Consider the following 20,429-nt stretch of genomic DNA (forward strand, 5'->3'; position numbering starts at 1 on the left):
ATCTAAGTTTTTAATATCATTCAGCGTTTATTAGCTCACACTGCGGGCACCTCAGCGGCGCTGCTTTACCTACAGCTCCCCCTCGCGGCCGCAGCGCGGCCAGGCCCCCATGCCTCTTCACCCCGCAATCCAGCGCCTCTGCGCCCGCTTGCGTCCTCCTCCTCCTCGCACCCTTCTCTTCTCTTCTCTCCGCCCCGCCCCGTAAAGCCGGGGCCGCCGCTCAGACGCGCAGCGTCAGGGCCCTAAGGGTCCCCGGGGCCGAGCATGGGCGCCCTCGGGGAGGGGAGGAAAGCCGAGAGCGCTGAAAAACCACCACTGCCTTCCCACCCTCCACCGGTGCCTCCAGGCGGAGAGCTCCTACTCACTCCCACCCGTCAGGACAGCCCCGCCCCTCGCGCGCACGCTCGCTGTCCTCCACCCGCTCCATTGGCTGTCGCGGTGGGCGGTGGTGCTGCGGCGAGTGTCCGCGGCGCATGCGCGGCGGCGTGAGGCGCGGGTTGAAAGTCGGGTGTCCCGCGCGTGGCGGGGCTCTCGCCGGCGGGATCCGTCTTCCTCCGCCTCTTATTCCCCCTTCAGCGCCGTTACCTGCCGCTTCCCGCGCTGCGTCACACGCAAAATGGCGAGCAAGGAAGGTAGGAGACTCCCGCTCCCCGTGGAGAAGCTCCGGGCTTCCTCTCCAAGGAGCTTCCGACGGGGTGGTAGTGAGAGTGGGCCGTTGCTCCCGGCGGCCTCCCCTTCGGGACCCAGTCTTCTACCCCGTCCCCGCCCTAGTGTAGCCGCGGCCCGTGTCGGCGGGCTCTTCTCCCCCTCTCCGCTCCGCGGTTCAGCGGCGGAAGGCGCCGAGCGACTGGTTCATTTCTCTTTCCCACCCGCAGCGCTGGAGGACACGGTGGAGGAGCGCGTTATTAGCGAGGAATACAAGATCTGGAAGAAAAACACCCCCTTCTTGTACGATCTGGTGATGACACATGCGCTGGAGTGGCCCAGCCTCACCGTGCAGTGGTTGCCTGATGTGACCAGGTGAGAGAAAGGGGAGAGAGGCCTGGAAGGCACCAGGAAGGCACAGGGCTTAGCTGCTGATTTGCTCAGTTTGCAAAGCAGGAGAAGCTGAGGCTCTGTGCAATTGCCTGTTCCGCTGCTGTTTCTGTCTCTGTTAACCATATCTGCTAGGTAATTTAAGGATAAGGATCGCACAAGATGAGAATAATTTGTGTTAGACTCCTCCTTGTGAGCTTGTAACACTTTATTTTGTTTGGGTATGCAGAAGCTATGAGGGAAAAAGTTACAAGCTGATACTTTACCAAAGCTTAGCATAGCAGAAGATGTGAGGTGTGGGGAGAGAAGTCTTTCTCAATTTATTGGTATGAGACGTAACACTTTCCTGTAGTTACTGCCGATCAGAGAAATTTACATATTAAATCAGCTTTTTTTTGAAGTTTGCTTTTTCTCATGTGCACTATAGATTACTGGTTTGTAAAAGCTGTAGTATATGTCTTTTTTTGTTTAAGTCTGGACTTAATTAAGAGGATACTGTTCTAAGACTGGTGCTTCACATCCTGGTTCTGTCCCTGGCTTGCTGATGACTTCACGTATTTTAATTTTCCCATTCTTCCACCTCACCTTAAAAATTATGGTCTCACTGGTTAATTTCTTAAAGAATAGTGAAGGTGGGGATAGATTCTGTTCATTTGACAGCTATTTTGATTATTGCAGTAACCACTCAGCGCTCCATTGAGGTAGCGGACATGTTGTTGTAAACTGGATACAGCTAGGTTTTAAAGTACCTTGTGCGTAAAGTTTGTGCAGTAATCGGAGGAGGGTTTCTTTCATCTTTAAAAATTCCACCTTACAAGTGCGAGGTTGTACTTGGTGGTTAGATGATCTCTTCATTTAGTATACCAGAATGTTTGGGGAAGATGTTGAGAGATCATAGGATCATAGAATAGTTAGGGTTGGAAAGAACCTTAAGATCATCTAGTTCCAACCCCCCTGCCATGGGCAGGGATACCTCACACTAAACCATGCCACCCAAGGCCTCATCCAACCTGGCCTTGAACACCACCAAGGATGGAGCATTCACAACCTCCCTGGGCAACCCATTCCAGTGCCTCACCACCCTCTCAGTAAAGAACTTGCTCCTTATATCCAATCTAAACTTACCCTGTTTCAGTTTGAACCCGTTACCCCTTGTCCTGTCACTGCAGTCCCTGATGAATAGTCCCTCCCCAGCATCCTTGTAGGCCCCCTTCAGATACTGGAAGGCTGCTATGAGGTCTCCACGCAGCCTTCTCTTCTCCAGGCTGAACAGCCCCAACTTTCTCAGCCTGTCTCCATACGGGAGGTGCTCCAGTCCCCTGATCATCCTCGTGGCCCTCCTCTGGACTTGTTCCAACAGTTCCATGTCCTTTTTATGTTGAGGACACCAGAACTGCACACCATACTCCAAGTGAGGTCTCACAAGAGCAGAGTAGAGGGGCAGGATCACCTCCTTTGACCTGCTGGTCACGCTCCTTTTGATGCAGCCCAGGATACGGTTGGCTTTCTGGGCTGTGAATGCACACTGCTGGCTCATGTTCATTTTCCTGTCGACCAACACCCCCAAGTCCTTCTCTGCAGGGCTGCTCTGAATCTCTTCTCTGCCCAACCTGTAGCTGTGCCTGGGATTGCTCCGACCCAGTTGTAGGACCTTGCACTTGGCATGGTTAAACTTCATCAGGTTGGCATCAGCCCACCTCACAAGCGTGTCAAGGTCCCTCTGGATGGCATTCCTTCCCTCCGGCATATCAACCGAACCACACAGCTTGGTGTCATCGGCAAACTTGCTGAGGGCGCACTCAATCCCACTGTCCATGTCACTGACAAAGATGTTGAACAAGACCGGTCCCAACACCGATCCCTGAGGGACACCACTCGTTACCAGTCTCCAATTTAGAGACAAGGATGTCGTGTGGGACAGTGTCAAACGCTTTGCACAATCCAGGTAGATGACATCAACTGCTCTGCCCCTGTCCATCAGTTCCGTAGCCCCATCATAGAAGGCCACCAAATTGGTCAGGCAGGATTTCCCCTTAGATGTGAGCTAACTAGCTGCGGCATGGAGAAAATGAACTGGGGATTGGAGGGTGTGGAGGCCTTATGAGGAACACTTCTGCTTGCCTCATATTTTGCAGATTGACTTAATATTCAGTTTAAAACCTGGTATTTCCAATAATATCTCCAGTGTCAAAATATATATGCCATTAAAGGCAAGGACTGTCTCTTTGTATGGCACCTAACATGGTGGGACATCTGTTCCTGATGCAAGTGTGTGTGCATTTTGTGTTTTGTTTAATTTCATATTTTTCTTTCCCCCTCAACATGTATGATGATGCGTTGGAAGTGGTGTAGTAATACCTACGGTGGTATATGATTGCCTAAGTGATTCCTGTTTGTTTGGATTCAGACATGTAATGAGTTTGCTGCTTTCAAGAATGCAGAAGCTGCTTAGTTTTGACTGTTCACACTTTTTCCTTTCAGAGATAAATGGCACTGTCCATCCAGCCTTTCATGTATTACTAAATGTTGCAGTCAACCACCAGAAGAGAAATTTCTAATTAGCTAGGATTTGTACAGTTTAAAAATGAGCCTCTGAAATAAAATAACAACTGGTAAAAACTTCTAGGAGAAGTAACTAAAATAGGTTGCCATTTGTCCTCAGTATTTGTTTTACAGGAAGTAGTATTGATTGTTTTCTTAATCAGTACTGTGTGACTGCCTTGGGAATTAAAGAAGTAGTTATTAATGTCACCTTTAACTATATACAAATTGTTAATTGTGCCTTTCAAGCCATAGTGGCAATGTTTACTGACTCACTTCTAGCCTTGCTGGTTGTATCTTTGGCTTGCTCAAGTCAAGGTCAAGTTCAATTTATTGGACAAGTCTCTTGCAGCAAAAGAAAGGATCTCTTACCTGAGTCTCTCTTTCCTAGCTCTCTGAAGAAGTTTTGACCCTGAGTGATATTAATGCTAGCCATAAAAATTCTGGAACTGAGCATGTAATTTTATTCCATGCATTTATTACTCTAAACAGGCCAGAAGGAAAGGATTATGCTCTACACTGGCTGGTTTTGGGAACTCACACATCTGATGAACAGAACCACCTGGTTGTTGCAAGAGTCCAGATTCCCAATGATGATCAGTTTGATACTGCGCAGTATGACAATGAGAAAGGAGGTGGGCATGCATGAGTTATCAGATGATGTTTCTTGGAGTGGGGAAGAGGGCATGAAATGCTGTTTTACCCGTTTAAAATGGCTAGTGTGATAAACTGACCTTCTTCTGACAAATGTAGAGTTTGGAGGCTTTGGATCTGTGACTGGCAAAATTGAAACAGAGATTAAAATTAACCATGAAGGTGAAGTGAACCGTGCTCGTTACATGCCACAGAATCCCTGCATCATTGCTACGAAAACACCGTCTGCTGATGTGTTGGTGTTTGACTACACTAAACATCCTTCAAAATCAGGTGGGTCACGCTTCTTGAAGTTAGGCAAAATGCCTCTTGTCATTGAGAGGTAAACTTGTATTTAACTGTCATTAGGAGAAGAGATGATGGGCTCTGTAACCCTAATGAGAGGGACCATATCTTTGGAGACTTTAACTGCCTGGTTATGCTCAATGTCGTAAGAGAATCTTGATACAAGCAGCAACAGAAACAAAATTCTTGGATGATAAGAATGCTCTTGGGGATTGATGTGCAAGGTGAAGCTAAATGGAAAGCATTTTCTCTCTTTCAGACCCAAGTGGAGAGTGTAATCCTGACCTTAGATTAAGAGGGCACCAGAAGGAAGGCTATGGCTTATCCTGGAACTCAAATTTGAGTGGACATCTTCTCAGCGCATCAGATGATCATGTAAAACCCATATCTTTTATTCTGGTTAAAAACGAGCAAACACGACAACCAACCCCTATTAATTTATGCTGTAGTAGATTATTGGAAAAAAACTGGGTTAGTGTAGCTGTATATTGTTATGGTAGGAAGTTCTCACATATTGTAATAATATTTATAAAGGCTGTTAGTTGACTTCAGGCTGTAATCAACAACCAATTTTTGTAATGTTCTTAATGAGGTAAGAACAGAATGTTTTTATAGTTGTCTGCTGGAAGAAATTGTTGTATAGCAACCCTTTAAACTGGCTTAGGTCTTAGATTATAAGTTAGTAAGACTGTCAAAGATAATTGAACTAATAGCTCATAGATATCTTTGTGGGCTTTAAAAGTGTGAATTGCTTTTGTGACGTTATAAATAATCCTTGTGCCTTGAATTCACACAAAGTGATTAAGAACTTGGCTCACTTCTCACTTTTGGCATATTAAGTGTTCCTTTTCAAAGACAAGGAACTGTTTCAGGAGTGTCATCTCTGTTAATATGGAGCATGTGATTATTTGTTTTTTTGAAGCATAATACAGTCACAGTCCATGTAACAATAGAATATGTCTCTTATTTACAGACTGTGTGTTTATGGGATATAAGTGCTGGACCAAAAGAAGGCAAAGTTGTTGATGCAAAAGCGATCTTTACTGGGCACTCTGCAGTGGTTGAGGATGTGGCATGGCATTTGCTCCATGAATCTCTGTTTGGATCTGTGGCAGATGATCAGAAGCTCATGATGTAAGTTGGGGTTAAGCAGTTTCTGGATGATGCCTGCTGTCAGTAGGCCAATCCAGAGCATTTGGGGGGAAAAAATCTGAATTCTGGAATGACCTCATTTAGCTCTTCAGTGGAGTAATGCTGCAGAATCACTGAAATCTGCGTGTCATTTAATGTGCTTGCACCATTTGAAAAGAAAATGTGATTAATACGTATGTCAGCTTCCTCGTACCAACTGCTCATGTATAACATACAAAATACTGTCAGGTTATGGAATGAAAACTGTAGCTTCAGACTAAGGCTGAGTAAATAACATAGTCTCTTAAACTAATGTGTAGTGAAAAAGAGCCTCCTGCGAAAACTTATATTTGTTCACTCTTGCTCTCTCCTCCCTGCCCCTTGCCCTTACCAAATCCTTCATTGCAACAGTTGGGACACAAGATCTAATACCACGTCCAAGCCAAGTCATTCTGTAGATGCTCATACAGCCGAGGTCAACTGTCTGTCCTTCAATCCTTACAGCGAGTTCATTCTAGCAACTGGTTCTGCTGACAAGGTTTTTACTTGTGTATACTTTAAATTCATCAGTATTCTAGATGATAGCTCTATAGTCATTATAGTAAAACCGATTTCTTTTTACCTTTCCCAGACAGTGGCTCTGTGGGATCTTCGAAACTTAAAATTGAAACTCCATTCTTTTGAGTCTCATAAAGATGAAATTTTTCAGGTGGGTAAATTTTTCTCATAAGCTGTAAACAAAAGTACAAGAGTACTGACATGAACAAGATTGAGTAGATTTTCATATGGTGACCAAACACAATAAATAAGTCTGTTAAATATTAGTGAATTTTGGTTCAACAAATACAAACACAACCAACAGTTTCTTACAGCCTTTTCTCACTTGACTCTGAAGCAGGTAGTCAACAACTGATTGCTGAAAAGATACTGGGGATTTGCAGGTACTGTCAGTACAGATAGAAGGTTTTCTAAAATTTTTCTGTAGAGACGACTTGGTTTAAATTTAGTATTGTGAACTCTGCCTATTTAATAGGTGCAAGTAACAGTGAATTGTAGACAATCAAATTTCATGAGAGAGTATATCTGTAACAGTGAAGTAAGATTGGCTATTCAACTTGAGAAATCTTCGAGACTAAAGCACTCTGTTGGCACTATAGAAAATTTTTTTGTGCTGGAAGGAAATGATTTATTCAATATGGTTTTTGAAAATATAGTTTTTTAGTGGTCAGGTACCTGGTGATAGACATTCAGGATGTGCTTTAGAAATCAGTAACTGTTCCAGTCAACCTGTTTTCTTTCAACAGGTTCACTGGTCTCCTCATAATGAAACAATTCTTGCGTCAAGTGGTACTGATCGTCGGCTTAATGTATGGGATCTAAGGTGAAGAGCAATTCCTTTCTTTCAGTAATAAGCAGATGGTAAAAAGACTGCAGATGTGCTTTATTTGGTAGACTTGATTTATGCTGTTCTCTAGCCTGCCTTGCTTGCTTATCTTGTACCTGATCTTGCAGGTATACAGTTGAAGCAGCGCAGTACTTAAAATGTTACTTCTCTGTGAGATTTTCTTGTTGATGAGTTGTTTTCTGTTGTCTTAGGTGAAAAGTGATTTCTGCCTCCCTGTGCTTCACAAGTTAGATTCTCTTTCAGTTTTGATAATGCCAAACAGCTGATGACTTATACCTGAGGCTTACAGTTATTTGACAGTGAGAAAAAACAATAGCAAAAGCAAATACTGGAGAAATAGGCTAGGAACTGTTGAGTTAAACTGATGTAGGATGCCATTTTATTTATTAATAAAAAGTATAAACTATTTTCTTACAGTAAAATTGGTGAAGAACAGTCTGCAGAGGATGCAGAAGATGGGCCTCCTGAGCTGCTGGTATGTTTTTCTTCAGGTTGCAGTCTGCTGACGTGCTGTGTGGCAGTAGGATGCGTTATGACTGCTACTAAATCTGCAGCAGTTCATAAATCTTTCCACCTTCCTTGTTTTCAGTCCATTACTCTAACTTGCAGTAGTCTTCCTCTGATCCATTTGGAATGGATTTTGATTTTTTTTCGAAGCTGTCCTGGACATGATTTGCACAAACTCATTGTTGAACATATTTACAGTTTGGCCATGTGCTTGTTAGTACTCTTTTATAACTAAATGCTTGTAAAACCAAGGCCTCCAATTGTTTATCTTGAAATAGACCAGTTAGGTCCCCCATAGCTAACCTTACTGATGTTGAGAGTAGGAAAACTTATGGTTTGGTTTGCTTCCTTAGGAAACAAATAATTAAAAATGCTTACAGTTGGATTTTCCCATTTCCTCTGTAACTGTGTAAGTGCTCATGTAATTAGATGAGGTAATGGATATATGGCTGGATTTCATTGCCCAGCCTTATGTGAAGTGGCACTGTTCTGAGGATGTTAGTCAGTTGTTGCTATAATATCAACTGTTGTCTCAACCATACTCTCAGCAATTATATCGGCATCACACACCTTTGTCTGTGTTGTGAATCTCTAATAGCAGGTTTTTGTTCTTTGTTTAGTCATTAGCATGACATTTAGCTTCTGAATCTTGGGGTTTAACAGATTTCTCTCTGAAGAAGCATGTGGTCTTGTTGGTTGTTTTTTTTTTGGTTGTTTTTTTTTTTTTTGTTGTTGTTGTTTTGTTGTTGTTTTGTTGTTGTTTTGTTGTTGTTTTGTTGTTGTTTTGTTGTTGTTGTTTTGTTGTTGTTGTTTTGTTGTTGTTGTTTTGTTGTTGTTGTTTTGTTGTTGTTGTTTTGTTGTTGTTGTTTTGTTGTTGTTGTTGTGTTGTTGTTGTTGTGTTGTTGTTGTTGTGTTGTTGTTGTTGTGTTGTTGTTGTTGTGTTGTTGTTGTTGTGTTGTTGTTGTTGTGTTGTTGTTGTTGTGTTGTTGTTGTTGTGTTGCTGTTGTGTTGCTGTTGTGTTGCTGTTGTGTTGCTGTTGTGTTGCTGTTGTGTTGCTGTTGTGTTGTTGTTGTTGTGTTGTTGTTGTTGTGTTGTTGGTGTTTTGTTGTGGTGTTTTGTTGTTGTGTTTTGTTGTTGTTTTTTTGTTGTTGTTTTTTGTTGTTGTTTTTTGTTGTTGTTTTTTGTTGTTGTTTTTTGTTGTTGTTTTTTGTTGTTGTTTTTTGTTGTTGTTTTTTGTTGTTGTTTTTTGTTGTTGTTTTTTGTTGTTGTTTTTTGTTGTTGTTTTTTGTTGTTGTTTTTTGTTGTTGTTTTTTGTTGTTGTTTTTGTTGTTGTTTTTGTTGTTGTTTTTGTTGTTGTTTTTGTTGTTGTTTTTGTTGTTGTTTTTGTTGTTGTTTTTTGTTGTTGTTTTTTGTTGTTGTTTTTTGTTGTTGTTTTTTGTTGTTGTTTTTTGTTGTTGTTTTTTGTTGTTGTTTTTTGTTGTTGTTTTTTGTTGTTGTTTTTTGTTGTTGTTTTTTGTTGTTGTTTTTTGTTGTTGTTTTTTGTTGTTGTTTTTTGTTGTTGTTTTTTGTTGTTGTTTTTTTGTTGTTGTTTTTTTGTTGTTGTTTTTTTGTTGTTGTTTTTTTGTTGTTGTTTTTTTGTTGTTGTTGTTGGTTTTTTTTTAGTTTATTCATGGAGGACACACTGCCAAAATTTCGGACTTCAGTTGGAATCCTAATGAGCCTTGGGTGATCTGTTCTGTATCAGAAGACAACATAATGCAGATATGGCAAATGGTGAGTGTCACAGCAGCTCCAGAGTTGCTCCAGTGCTTGTTGGATAAATGAAACTGAAATGGCTTGTTCTTCTTAGGGCAGCCTGTGCCTTCAGTGACTGAAAGTAGCCTGTCCCCTGTACTTCCCTACACTGTTTGATTGGAAAGTAAGAGTTTCAAAAGAAAACAGACTAAGCCAACCTGAATAAATACATCTGCTGCTAATTCTTGACTCCCAAGTCCTAGGTACTAGTTTAAAATAAATGTGGCAGTTGCAAACTTATATCCAATACTAGCCAAGACCTGTTCTTACCCCAGCTTCCCACATGCTCACTGTGAAGCAAGATGCCATTTACCTCTCCAGTTAGTTCATGTTATTTTACATTACAGGAGTTTGATCAGTTATCTTACAAATGTGGAATAAAGTCATTTGGGAATAGTATAAGTTAGCAAAAAAAATTAACAGACTTCAGCATACCTCACAGGTCCGGCTTCCAGTTTTTACACTTGTTCTTTAACTTGTTTTGTGTGTTCAGACTGAGGTTGAAACAAGTCCAAGTAAAACGTCTGTAGTAAGGCTAATGGTTAGATGGTGAATGCTTCTGCTGCAGAAATAAAACAGTACTGGAAGACAGCTGCTGAAGTCTGTCCACTGTGTACACATCTTTAATTTGTCTGCCCCTAAGAAACGGCAGGGAGAAGGTCTCTTTAAGGCAGGAGTGATGTCTATGCTGCCTTGCTATTACCAGTTTTTTTCTGTATAAAGTGTAGAAGACTGTTTAAAACCCATTGTGTTTACCACTTATAATATCTTGTGTCTTTAGGCAGAAAACATTTACAATGATGAAGAACCAGATATAGCAGCAGCCGAACTGGAGGGTCAAGGAACATAATTTTTCTTCCTTAAGGAAATACTGATTGCTACATAGTAATGTAATTTGACTACTGTATACATGGGGGAGGAGGAAAAAAAACCCAAAACAAACCAAAACCAACCCAAGCACTGGGCAGAAGCATTGCATCTGATTGGGAATATTCTTCTTTGGGCACAAAAACTTTGTATAGTCAAGTTGTCATGGGCTACCCTTGGTTATTTGGGCACTTCGAGCAATTGTATACTGTACAGCAATTAGTTTTCAGGGAAAATAAGGATGACTTAATACCTTAGTCTATATATTTTTAAACAAACTTGTGGGTTCTTGTAAATAAAACAGTCAAATCCTCACTTGTCCCACACACAAAGTGCAATGAAGAAATAGTTTTTATTAATATGTAGAAAGAGCTTTTCACTTTTACACAACACTTTTGGATTGGCTTTGCATAAATAAAATTTATTAAATGAAATGTTTGGTGTGTTTAATGCCCATTGACACTTGGTGAATGCAGTCTCACCTGAATACAATTGAATTTCTGCATGGATATAGAGATCTGTAGTTTTTTGTAACTTAGCCCACAATTAAGGGTCTGGGGAGATGGAGAGTTGCCTTGATATGAAAAACTTGGAAATTTGAATCCTTTACCAACAGAATGGGCATAGAAAGAGGTTTGGGGAATACATGGAGATGGCCTATGAGAGGACCTGTATAAGCCTCAACTCTTGAGCAGAGTCAAGTAACGGTGGTGAGTTGGGTTTTGGGTGAGTTTCTGTTGGGGTTTTTTTGGCGGTGGTGGAAATGCTGTCCTTTAACATTTTCTTGTCTTAGGCGCTGAGATGGTGATGTCCTCTCAGTGGACTTGGTTGGGTCCTGCCTGTGTTCATTTAGAGCCCTCCTGTAGCTTCGTTTTGGTTAAAATGATGTGAGGCTATCGGGCAGGTGTCTAAAATACATTAATATCTGAACAAATGCAAGACAAACATATAGTTTGTTTCTAAAGCTGAGGCTGACTGAAAAGCTGGAGAATTTGGATCATGTAGAAGTAAAATATCTTCATGTTTATTCTGGTTATGACAAGTTATGGATCACCTTGGCAGCTGTCAGACAGACAACTCTTAAGTCAGTGTCTAACTTGAGTTTAAATTAAAGCTTTTAGTTACTTAAGACAGGCCTTGATTAAATTAATTGTTGGCTTTCCTGATCTTTCTGCTCAAGCTGAAAGAAATGGAAGACTTTGACTGACACTGAAAATGTGATTTTTGATGTTGAAAATGTTTACTTCCGTTTTACTTGGATTTTAACAAGTCTCTAGGCTGCTGAGCTCAAGCTGCTTGTACTGGGTTGGGCTGGGATGGAGTCTGCTTCATGGTGCTGTGTTTTGGGTTTATGCCTAGAATGGAGCTGGTAACCCACCTGTGTTGTGGCAAGGGCTGGGCAGCTCTTGCACACCACAGGGCAGGGAAGATACAGTGCATGACAGCTGACTTGAGCTGAGGGGATGCTCCTTACCCTGAGTCCTGCTTGGCAGCAGAACTGGGGCAGAGGAAGAAGAAAGGAGCATGTCATGGTGAATGCTGCTTGAAAGCTGACAGGGCACTGGCCTGCTTCTGGCAGGGGCCAAGGGTAATTATGACAAGGGTGCAAATTTGTTTTCTGGAGAGAACTGGGTATAGGTGCTGGGTACTGGTACTGCAGTATTGGAACATTCAGTGGAAGTTAGTAGCGGTTGTGAGCTGGAACTTGGCTATAAACATTCTGAGGAACAAAATCAGTTCAGGATTTTGTTCCTCAGAAAGGAGCTTGCCTGTTTGTCACAAAAAGAACCAACCTCTTTCCAGCACACACCGTCCTTTGGTTATCTACAGCAGATGGTCCCTAGGCCAGTGCTGTGAGGGTTTGGTGATGAAGCTATAGAGCAGAGGTATGGGGAACTTTCTGTTTTAGCTAGGGGTCATTCAGCTGAGATAGTCAACATCTGTTGACAAAGTTTTGCAATGTATGAGCCGGCCAGCAGTTTTCTTCACCTCACAGGAAGGGCTCCACAGTGACTTCTAAGGGGAACTTGGGCTGCTCTGGATGCTAATTTAATTTGTAAGTGACAGCAAATGATGTGTTAAACATAGTGAGCTCAGAGATGGGTTTTGGTCAGGTCCTTTTGACATGCATTCTGACATATGCAGCTCTTGGAAAAGTAGGAAATTAAAAGGTCAGTGGCTTGGCTACTACTGGAAAAACAAAAGTGTTTCCCAGAGAGCACAGTGGTGGCTGTTCCAGGCCCAGAGCGGCTGTGGCCTCTACACAACTCCTCACACTGCTGGTTCTCTTCAGGGCTGGGTTCAAGGAGATCTGCAGCTGCTTTGCACCCGCACATACAGTGTGGTTCCTCCCTGTAGTCGGTAATTTTGGCTTTGTGTGTCTGTTACAATTGGTGTTGTTTGCTTACATCTTCTTACTGCCTTGCCTCACTAACTAAATGGGAGTGGGAAAAATGGGTGAGCAACTAACTGCAGCTCTTTGCTCTCCTTCAGCTACTTGGTTTTTATTTTCCTGCCTGCTGTTACAGGGACCCACCCCCCGCACTGTAGGCCCTGAGTCATCATGCATAGACATGTCTCCTTCCACACCTTTTCCCGGCATGGTTCCTCTAAACGTGATGCAGGTAGGTGCAAAAGCATCCAAATGTTCCCATGGAAGGCTGAGATGCTGTTGGAGTTCAGCAGGCAGGTGGCAGCTTGAGAGGATGTACTGGACAGTATGAAAGATCAGTGCTGCCAAAGGACAGCTCAGCTGCTGCCTGGTTAACCATGCTTTGTTCTAGCCAGTGTTCATGGGTGTAAAAACACTACAGTGCCGTGTCTGGGAAGTGGAGATGAATGCATTTGCTAAGTGTGGTTCTGTTTTGACTTAACAGAGGTATATAGGGGCCTTTGGGTCTGCTGCTGAGTGGCCCGAGACAGCTCCTGCAGCTGCTGTGCCAGCAGCTCCTGTTGCAGCTGTCCCACTTGCCAGAAACATCTGTCCCACTGGCTCCAGAAACATCTCAATGTCCCCTTGGGAAGCTGGAAGCTGGTGGCTCGGTGTTCGAGGCCCACGTGATGTCCCTGTAACTTGTATGTCAGTTCTCTGAATTAATTCTTGTCAGAAAAGGGGTCTCTTGTATAAGGCAGAGCATGGCCGAAGCACAGTTGTGTCTGGCAAAACCTGGGCAGATTGCTGCTTGTTCACTCACAAAAGCCTAAAGGCATTCTGGTTTTTTAATTACCTTGTTTTGCATCCTGGTTAACTGGATAAAACCAAATCAGATAGATACTGCAAAAGTATACTGGGATACTGTCCAGAGCAATTTTAGTGCTGATAGAATGCTTTTGTACAGGTGCATCTACCTTCTAAAACATGATGTGTTTGTCAGTGTTCCTGGCTTCCTTCACTGAACTGCCAGGAGCCATGAGCCAGAGCTTTATGCCTTGTCACTGTTGGTGGATAAGCTTCAGTGTCCCACCAAGCCCTGCCACTTCCCTATAGAGCATGGAGGCATCAGCTAGCCAGGGCTCATGGCTGCACTCAGTATCCATGCTCATACAGCTGAAAGGTGGCAGGATGGGATAATTTATTATGGAGCAAAATGAGAGCATAATTTCCTTATCTTTAATGTAGTTCAAAGTACTGCAGTAAATGCAACCTCTATACTGCTTGCTTCTCCCTGAGTCTGAATTCTCTTTCACGATTGTCCTGGGTTCAGTTGTAACAGTTGTTTTTCTCTTTCCTATTAGCTGGTGCAGTGCTGTGTTTTGGCTTTAGTCTGAGAACAACACTGATAACACACTGATGTTTTTAGTTGTTGCAAAGTAATGCTTACCCTGATCAAGGACTTTTCAGTCTCATGCTCTGCCAGTGAGGAGTGGCACAGGAAGCTGGGAGGAAGCAGAGACAGGACACCTGACCCGAACTAACCAACAGGGTATTCCACACCACATCACATCGTGTCCAGTATATAAACTGGGGGGAGTTACCTGGGAGGCCCAGATCACTGATTTTGATGGGCTGGGTATCAGTTGGTGGATGGTGAGCAAGTGTACTGTGCATCACTTGTGTTTATTGGGGTTTTTTCCACTGCCCTTTTTTAGTTTGATATTCTCTTCCCTTGTTATTTCCCTTATCATTATTATTATTGGTGGTAGCAGTAGTGGTTTGTGTTATACCTTAGTTACTGGACTGTTTTTATCTCAACCTGTGGGGTTTACATTCTGTCCATTCTCTTCCCCATTCTGCCAGAAGCAGAGAAGGGGATGGGGGGGGATGAGAGGGTAGCAAGCAGCTGCATGGTTCTGAGTTACTGGCTGGGCTTAAACCACAACAACAACAGGTGTGCACATACATAAGAGTCCTTCACTTGTGGCAACCTTGCACAAGCCTGGTTTCGGTACCTCTGGGACAGCTGGTCCTACAGCCAGGTTGCAGGGTCAGTATGTAAGAATCAGCCTACATCTTGTTGACTTAAACCAACCATTTTGTTACTGAGTGAGAATGTGCTGCTGGGACCATTGGGACTTTGAATTGGCAAGTCTTTTTCTTTAAATACATTTTGTTATTGCCCAAGCAGAATACTTGTGAAGCCTTGGAAAGTTGTTGTCTTTAAGCCTATTTGTCTGAGTGCCTTAAGATTTTTGGTTTTATAGACAGATAGGAACAGCCTCACGATGGCAGGCCCTTGTTCTCATGGGGGACTTCAACCACCCTGACATCTGTTGGAGAGATGGTACGGCCCGGCACAAGCAATCCAGGAGGTTCCTCGATTGTGTGGAAGACAACTTCCTTCTGCAAGTAATAGAGGAGCCGACAAGGAGAGGTGCCATGCTTGACCTTGTGCTCACCAACAGGGAAGGGCTGGTTGGAAATGTGACGCTCCAGGGCAGCCTTGGTTGCAGAGATCATGAGATGGTCAATTCAAGATCCTGAGGACAGTGAGAAGAGCGTGCAGCAAGCTCACTGCCCTGGACTTCAAGAGAGCAGACTTTGGCCTCTTCAGGAACCTGCTTAGTAAGGTTCCATGGGATATAGCCCTAGAGGGCAGGGGGCCCAAGACTGTTGGTTGATATTCAAGGATCACCTGCTCCAAGCTCAGGAGTGTTGCATCCCAACTAGAAGGAAGTGCAGCAGGAGGGCCAGAAGACCTCCTTGGATGGATAAGGAGCTGCTCAGGAAAATTAGAAGGAAAAAAGAGGCTTATAAAAGATGGAAGCAGGGACAGGCGGCCTGGGGAGAATACAGGGACGTTGTCCGGGAAGCTAGGGACCAGGTTAGGAAAGCTAAGGCCCAGTTAGAATTGAACTTGGCTAGGGATGTTAAGGATAACAGGAAGGGATTCTATAGGTACGTAGTGAGTAAAAGACAGACTAGGGACAACGTAGGCCCTCTCTGAAAGGTATCAGGAGAACTGGCTACCCTGGATTTGGAGAAGGCTGAGGTTCTTAATGACTTCTTTGCCTTGGTCTTCACTGGCAAAGGCTCTGACCACACCACCCAAGTCTTGGAAGGAAGATGCAGGGGCTGTGAGAATGAAGACCTTGGGCCCACTGTAGGAGACGATCTGGTTCGAACATGAGCATACACAAGTCCATGGGACCTGAGGAAATCCATCCACAGGTCCTGAAGGAGCTGGCGAATGAAGTTACTGAGCCACTGTCCATCATATTTGAAAAATCATGGCAGTCAGGTGAAGTTCCCGACGACTGGAAAAAGGGAAATATAACCCCCATTTTCAAGAAGGGGAAAATGGATGACCCGGGGAATTACAGACCAGTCAGTCTCACCTCTGTGCCTGGCAAAATCTTGGAGCAGATTCTCCTGGAAGGCATGCTAAGGCACATGAAAAACAAGGAGGTGGTTGGTGACAGCCAGCATGGCTTCACTAAGGGGAAATCCTGCCTGACCAATTTGGTGGCCTTCTATGATGGGGCTACGGAACTGATGGACAGGGGTAGAGCAGTTGACGTCATCTACCTGGACTTGTGCAAAGCGTTCTACACTGTCCCACAGGACATCCTTGTCTCTAAATTGGAGAGACATCAATTTGATGGGTGGACCACTCGGTGGATAAAGAACTGGCTGGATGGCCGCACGCAAAGAGTTGTGGTCAATGGCTCGATGTCCGGCTGGAGACCGGTAACGAGTGGTGTCCCTCAGGGATCGGTGTTGGGACCGGTCTTGTTCAACATCTTTGTCAGTGACATGGACAGTGGGATTGAGTGCACCCTCAGCAAGTTTGCCGATGACACCAAGCTGTGTGGTTCGGTTGATACGCCGGAGGGAAGGGATGCCATCCAGAGGGACCTTGACACACTTGTGAGGTGGGCTGATGCCACCCTGATGAAGTTTAACCATGCCAAGTGCAAGGTCCTACACCTGGGTCAGAGCAATCCCAGGCACAGCTACAGGTTGGGCAGAGAAGAGATTCAGAGCAGCCCTGCAGAGAAGGACTTGGGGGTGTTGGTCGACGGGAAAATGAACATGAGCCGGCTTCAGTGTGCGCTCGCAGCCCAGAAAGCCAACTGTATCCTGGGCTGCATCGAAAGGAGTGTGACCAGCAGGTCGAAGGAGGTGATCCTGCCCCTCTACTCTGCTCTTGTGAGACCTCACTTGGAGTATTGTGTGCAGTTCTGGTGTCCTCAATATAAAAAGGACATGGAACTGTTGGAACAAGTCCAGAGGAGGGCCACGAGGATGATCAGGGAACTGGAGCACCTCCCGTATGGAGACAGGCTGAGAAAGTTGGGGCTGTTCAGCCTGGAGAAGAGAAGGCTGCGTGGAGACCTCATAGCAGCCTTCCAGTATCTGAAGGGGGCCTACAAGGATGCTGGGGAGGGACTCTTCATCAGGGACTGTAGTGACAGGACAAGGGGTAATGGGTTCAAACTTAAACAGGGGAAGTTTAGATTGGATCTAAGGAAGAAATTCTTTACTGTGAGGGTGGTGAGGCACTGGAATGGGTTGCCCAGGGAGGTTGTGAATGCTCCATCCTTGGCGGTGTTCAAGGCCAGGCTCGACAGAGCCTTGGGTGACATGGTTTAGTGTGAGGTGTCCATGCCCATGGCAGGGGGGTTGGAACGAGATGATCTTAAGGTCCTTTCCAACCCTAACTATTCTATTGTTCTATGAATATTGGGTGATCTCCATAGGAAGTAGATACCACTTATATACTGCTGCTAGTAGTAAATACAATGGAATTTGAAGTAAAGAATAATCTGGACAATAGCTACAGCAAGTTATTTATTTACTGCATTAAACAACAATAACTTTGGGTATACTTACTCAGTACTTATGGAGCATACTTAATTCATTAAGTTATTCGTGCAGGCTGGTACATGCTGGGAAGAGTTAAAACCAGCAGGTTTTCCCCCTACAGGACTCTCTTTTAAAGAGCGCTGTATGCAGAGTTTTGAGACCTACCTCTTCTGTATTAGCTGATTCCAGAAGTGCAGGCATAACAAACACTAGGGAAGGTAATTTAAAGTGAAAAATTGGCGATTTAGGGTGACTTCCTCATTTGCTCTCAACACATATGTATCTGATGCAATTTTTGAGTGTAAAGGGTATCTTCTCTCTCTGTTTTCAACCTGCACCAAGGAACTCTAAATTCCTTCATCTTTGTACTGAAATCTAACATGAATGACAGTGGAATTACAAACTACATTTTAAACCTATTTTATATCTACAGAACCTGTGTTTTTTGAAGTTGAATGATAAAATCTTCAACTATGCTAGCTCTTCAGACCACTTGAGCATTTTAGAAGAGGGGTGGGTAGCTGGAGAGCAGCATGTTCCCAGCGCTGCAGTATACTCTTCTGGTTCATCACTATAAAGACAAAGCACATTATTGGTGTGCATCACAATTTCTTTTTCCCACTATTTTCTTCTCTAAGTACCTTTGAATGTGAACTTGAAAACTAGAACTGTCTCTGTGAGGAGCTGCAAGTGGTTAAGTTACTTACTGATACGGAAATATTTTAGAAGAGTGATACCTATACAACAATAGAGCTGAGAGAGTAACATTCCTTCATTTTCTTCTCATAGAATCACAGACTGGCTTGGGTTGAAGGAACCTTAAAGATCATTTAGTTCCAATTGCCCTGCCATGGGCAGGGACACCTTCCACTAGACCAAGTTGCTCCAAGCCCCATCCAACCTGGCCTTGAACACTGCCAGGGATGGGGCAGCCACAGCTTCTCTGGGCAACCTGTGCCAGGGCATCACCACCCTCATAGCGAAAAACTGCTAATGTCTAATCTAAATCTCCCCTCTTTCTGTTTAAAGCCATTTATTTGCCTTTGTCCTTTCACTACACGCCCTTGTGAAAAGTCCCTCTCCAGATTTCTTATAGGCCCCTTTAAGTACTGAAAGCTGCTTTAAGGTTTCCTTGGAGTCTTCTCTTCTCCAGGCTGAACAAGCCCAACTCTCTCAGCCTGCCTCCACAGGAGAGGTGCTCCAGCTCTCCAGTCATCTTCATGGCCTCTTCTGGCCTCATTCCAATTGTCTTCAGTGAGAGAAGCAATTTCAGGGTTTTTCCTTTATTGTGAGTGAAGAGCTGCATTTCCTTTTTATTGCAGGATGCAAGACTCTTTAACAGTGTCAGCTGTTTGATCCCAGGCAATATTTGATACACAGCCATGTGGCTATGCCCTTACTATACTTTGTTATTACTGGTGTGCACACTGTACCTTTTCACTTCAGCACTGAAATAGCGGAACAAAGTGCACTTTGTTGGCTGTGTAAACTCTCTACAGAGAACAAGTGCTTAGTCAACTCCTGCTTTGAACTTTTGCTTTCCAGCCACTAAAAAGCCCATTGTGGTAGATTCTTCTTCATTCTCTGAACATCACCTTCTGTCCTGTGAATTTCAAACCCAGAGCTTCCCCCAGTCCAGGCATGGCCCAATACAGGTAACAAATGCTGACCTGATGTTTGGGAGCTGTGTAACCACTTTATTATTCCCCTTTTATATATTCTTTACTACTTTATATATTCCCCTTTATTAAAAGGCAATGATTCTCTGCTTCAAAATTCAAGCCTCCATAAAAGACATATGCCAGATAAAAGGCTTAAGGAGAAGTCAGTAACCTCCTGGCAGGAAAGAGCAGAAGCACAATCAAAGCCAGCAAAAGCTCTGATGAGCAGGATTTGTAAGACAGGCAACATGATCAAGATTAAATGGCTTTATATGAGTACTGGTGGTAGGGAAAAAGACCCCAACCAACCAACCCGCCCACCAAATCACACAGCTTAAATAGCAGTAACATATCTTGGACTTGGCAGAACTGAGGTAGTTATTTTGACTCTTGACACCAAGACAAAAACCTGGTGGAAGTGACAGTGAACTATATCAGTATAGAATATCTGCTACATGGCTGTAGTTAGAATAAAGTTAAAAAGGACTTGAACTCATCTCCTCAGCTTGAGCAAACAGGGTGTTCAGATTTTTAGATGCTGTAAGAAATTACTTCCATGAGTCAGAGCTTTAGGAGCAATATTCTTGGCAAAGTCCTGAATTATGCAGGGAACCTGCTTCAAGAGTCAGCTACCACAGTCCACACAACACGCACACCCCAGATCCTTGTTTGAGCAAGAAATCCAAAATAACCTGCAGCCTCAAAGCTGGAAGATAACAGTTTAAAAGGAAATCAAAATTAAGTCTTTACAGGTAGCACAATATTCTTATATCACTTCAGTTCAAGGCTAAATGGGGTGCCAGAGTCAGCAGGATCAGTAACAAGTAGCATAGTTAGATGAGCTTGAGTTAGGCTGATAGAAGAAAATACACCCTTCTTTCAAGAAGAAATGTCTGAAGAAGAGCAAAAAGGTGGATAATCAAAATTTAAATTAAAAAAAAAAAAAATTCAGAAAGTAAAAAGTACCTGTGAGGAATAACTAACCAAAGGCACAAACACAACTATCTTGTGAAAGAACACCAAACACACTTGCCTACCTGCCAGGTGGATGCCCAGCAGCTGGACTGAAAGGCTGGAAATGCAGGTGGTGAAAGAGGTTCTCATGTCTGAGCTACTCTTCGCAAGAAGAGTTAAGTACAGCTCAAATTTATAGGTGTGTGTGCACATGAACAGAAGAGACTTAGCACCTAATAAAAGGCAAACTTCCCAGCTATTAACTGTGATGTATAAACAAATTTATCTCCAGGAAAAGCTTTCAAATCTGACCAGTTTTCATTAGGAATTTAGGAAGACTGGGGAGATC

At 43.5% G+C, this 20,429-nt stretch overlaps 1 protein-coding gene across 1 annotated transcript; it reads left to right on the top strand.

Annotated features, from left to right (window-relative positions):
• Positions 1–551: 551 nt before the first annotated feature.
• Positions 552–10,535, top strand: RBBP7 (RB binding protein 7, chromatin remodeling factor). Its single transcript, XM_080614051.1, has 12 exons — positions 552–632; positions 876–1,020; positions 4,069–4,211; positions 4,330–4,503; positions 4,775–4,890; positions 5,489–5,649; positions 6,058–6,184; positions 6,278–6,355; positions 6,951–7,027; positions 7,469–7,526; positions 9,221–9,331; positions 10,134–10,535. Exons 1-12 carry the CDS (start codon positions 617–619, stop codon positions 10,200–10,202), a joined length of 1,275 nt encoding a protein of 424 aa, XP_080470177.1. The 5' UTR covers positions 552–616; the 3' UTR covers positions 10,203–10,535.
• Positions 10,536–20,429: the final 9,894 nt, after the last annotated feature.

This window comes from Psittacula echo (assembly GCF_963264785.1).
Source record: "Psittacula echo genome assembly, chromosome: 3".
NCBI lineage: Eukaryota > Metazoa > Chordata > Aves > Psittaciformes > Psittacidae > Psittacula > Psittacula echo.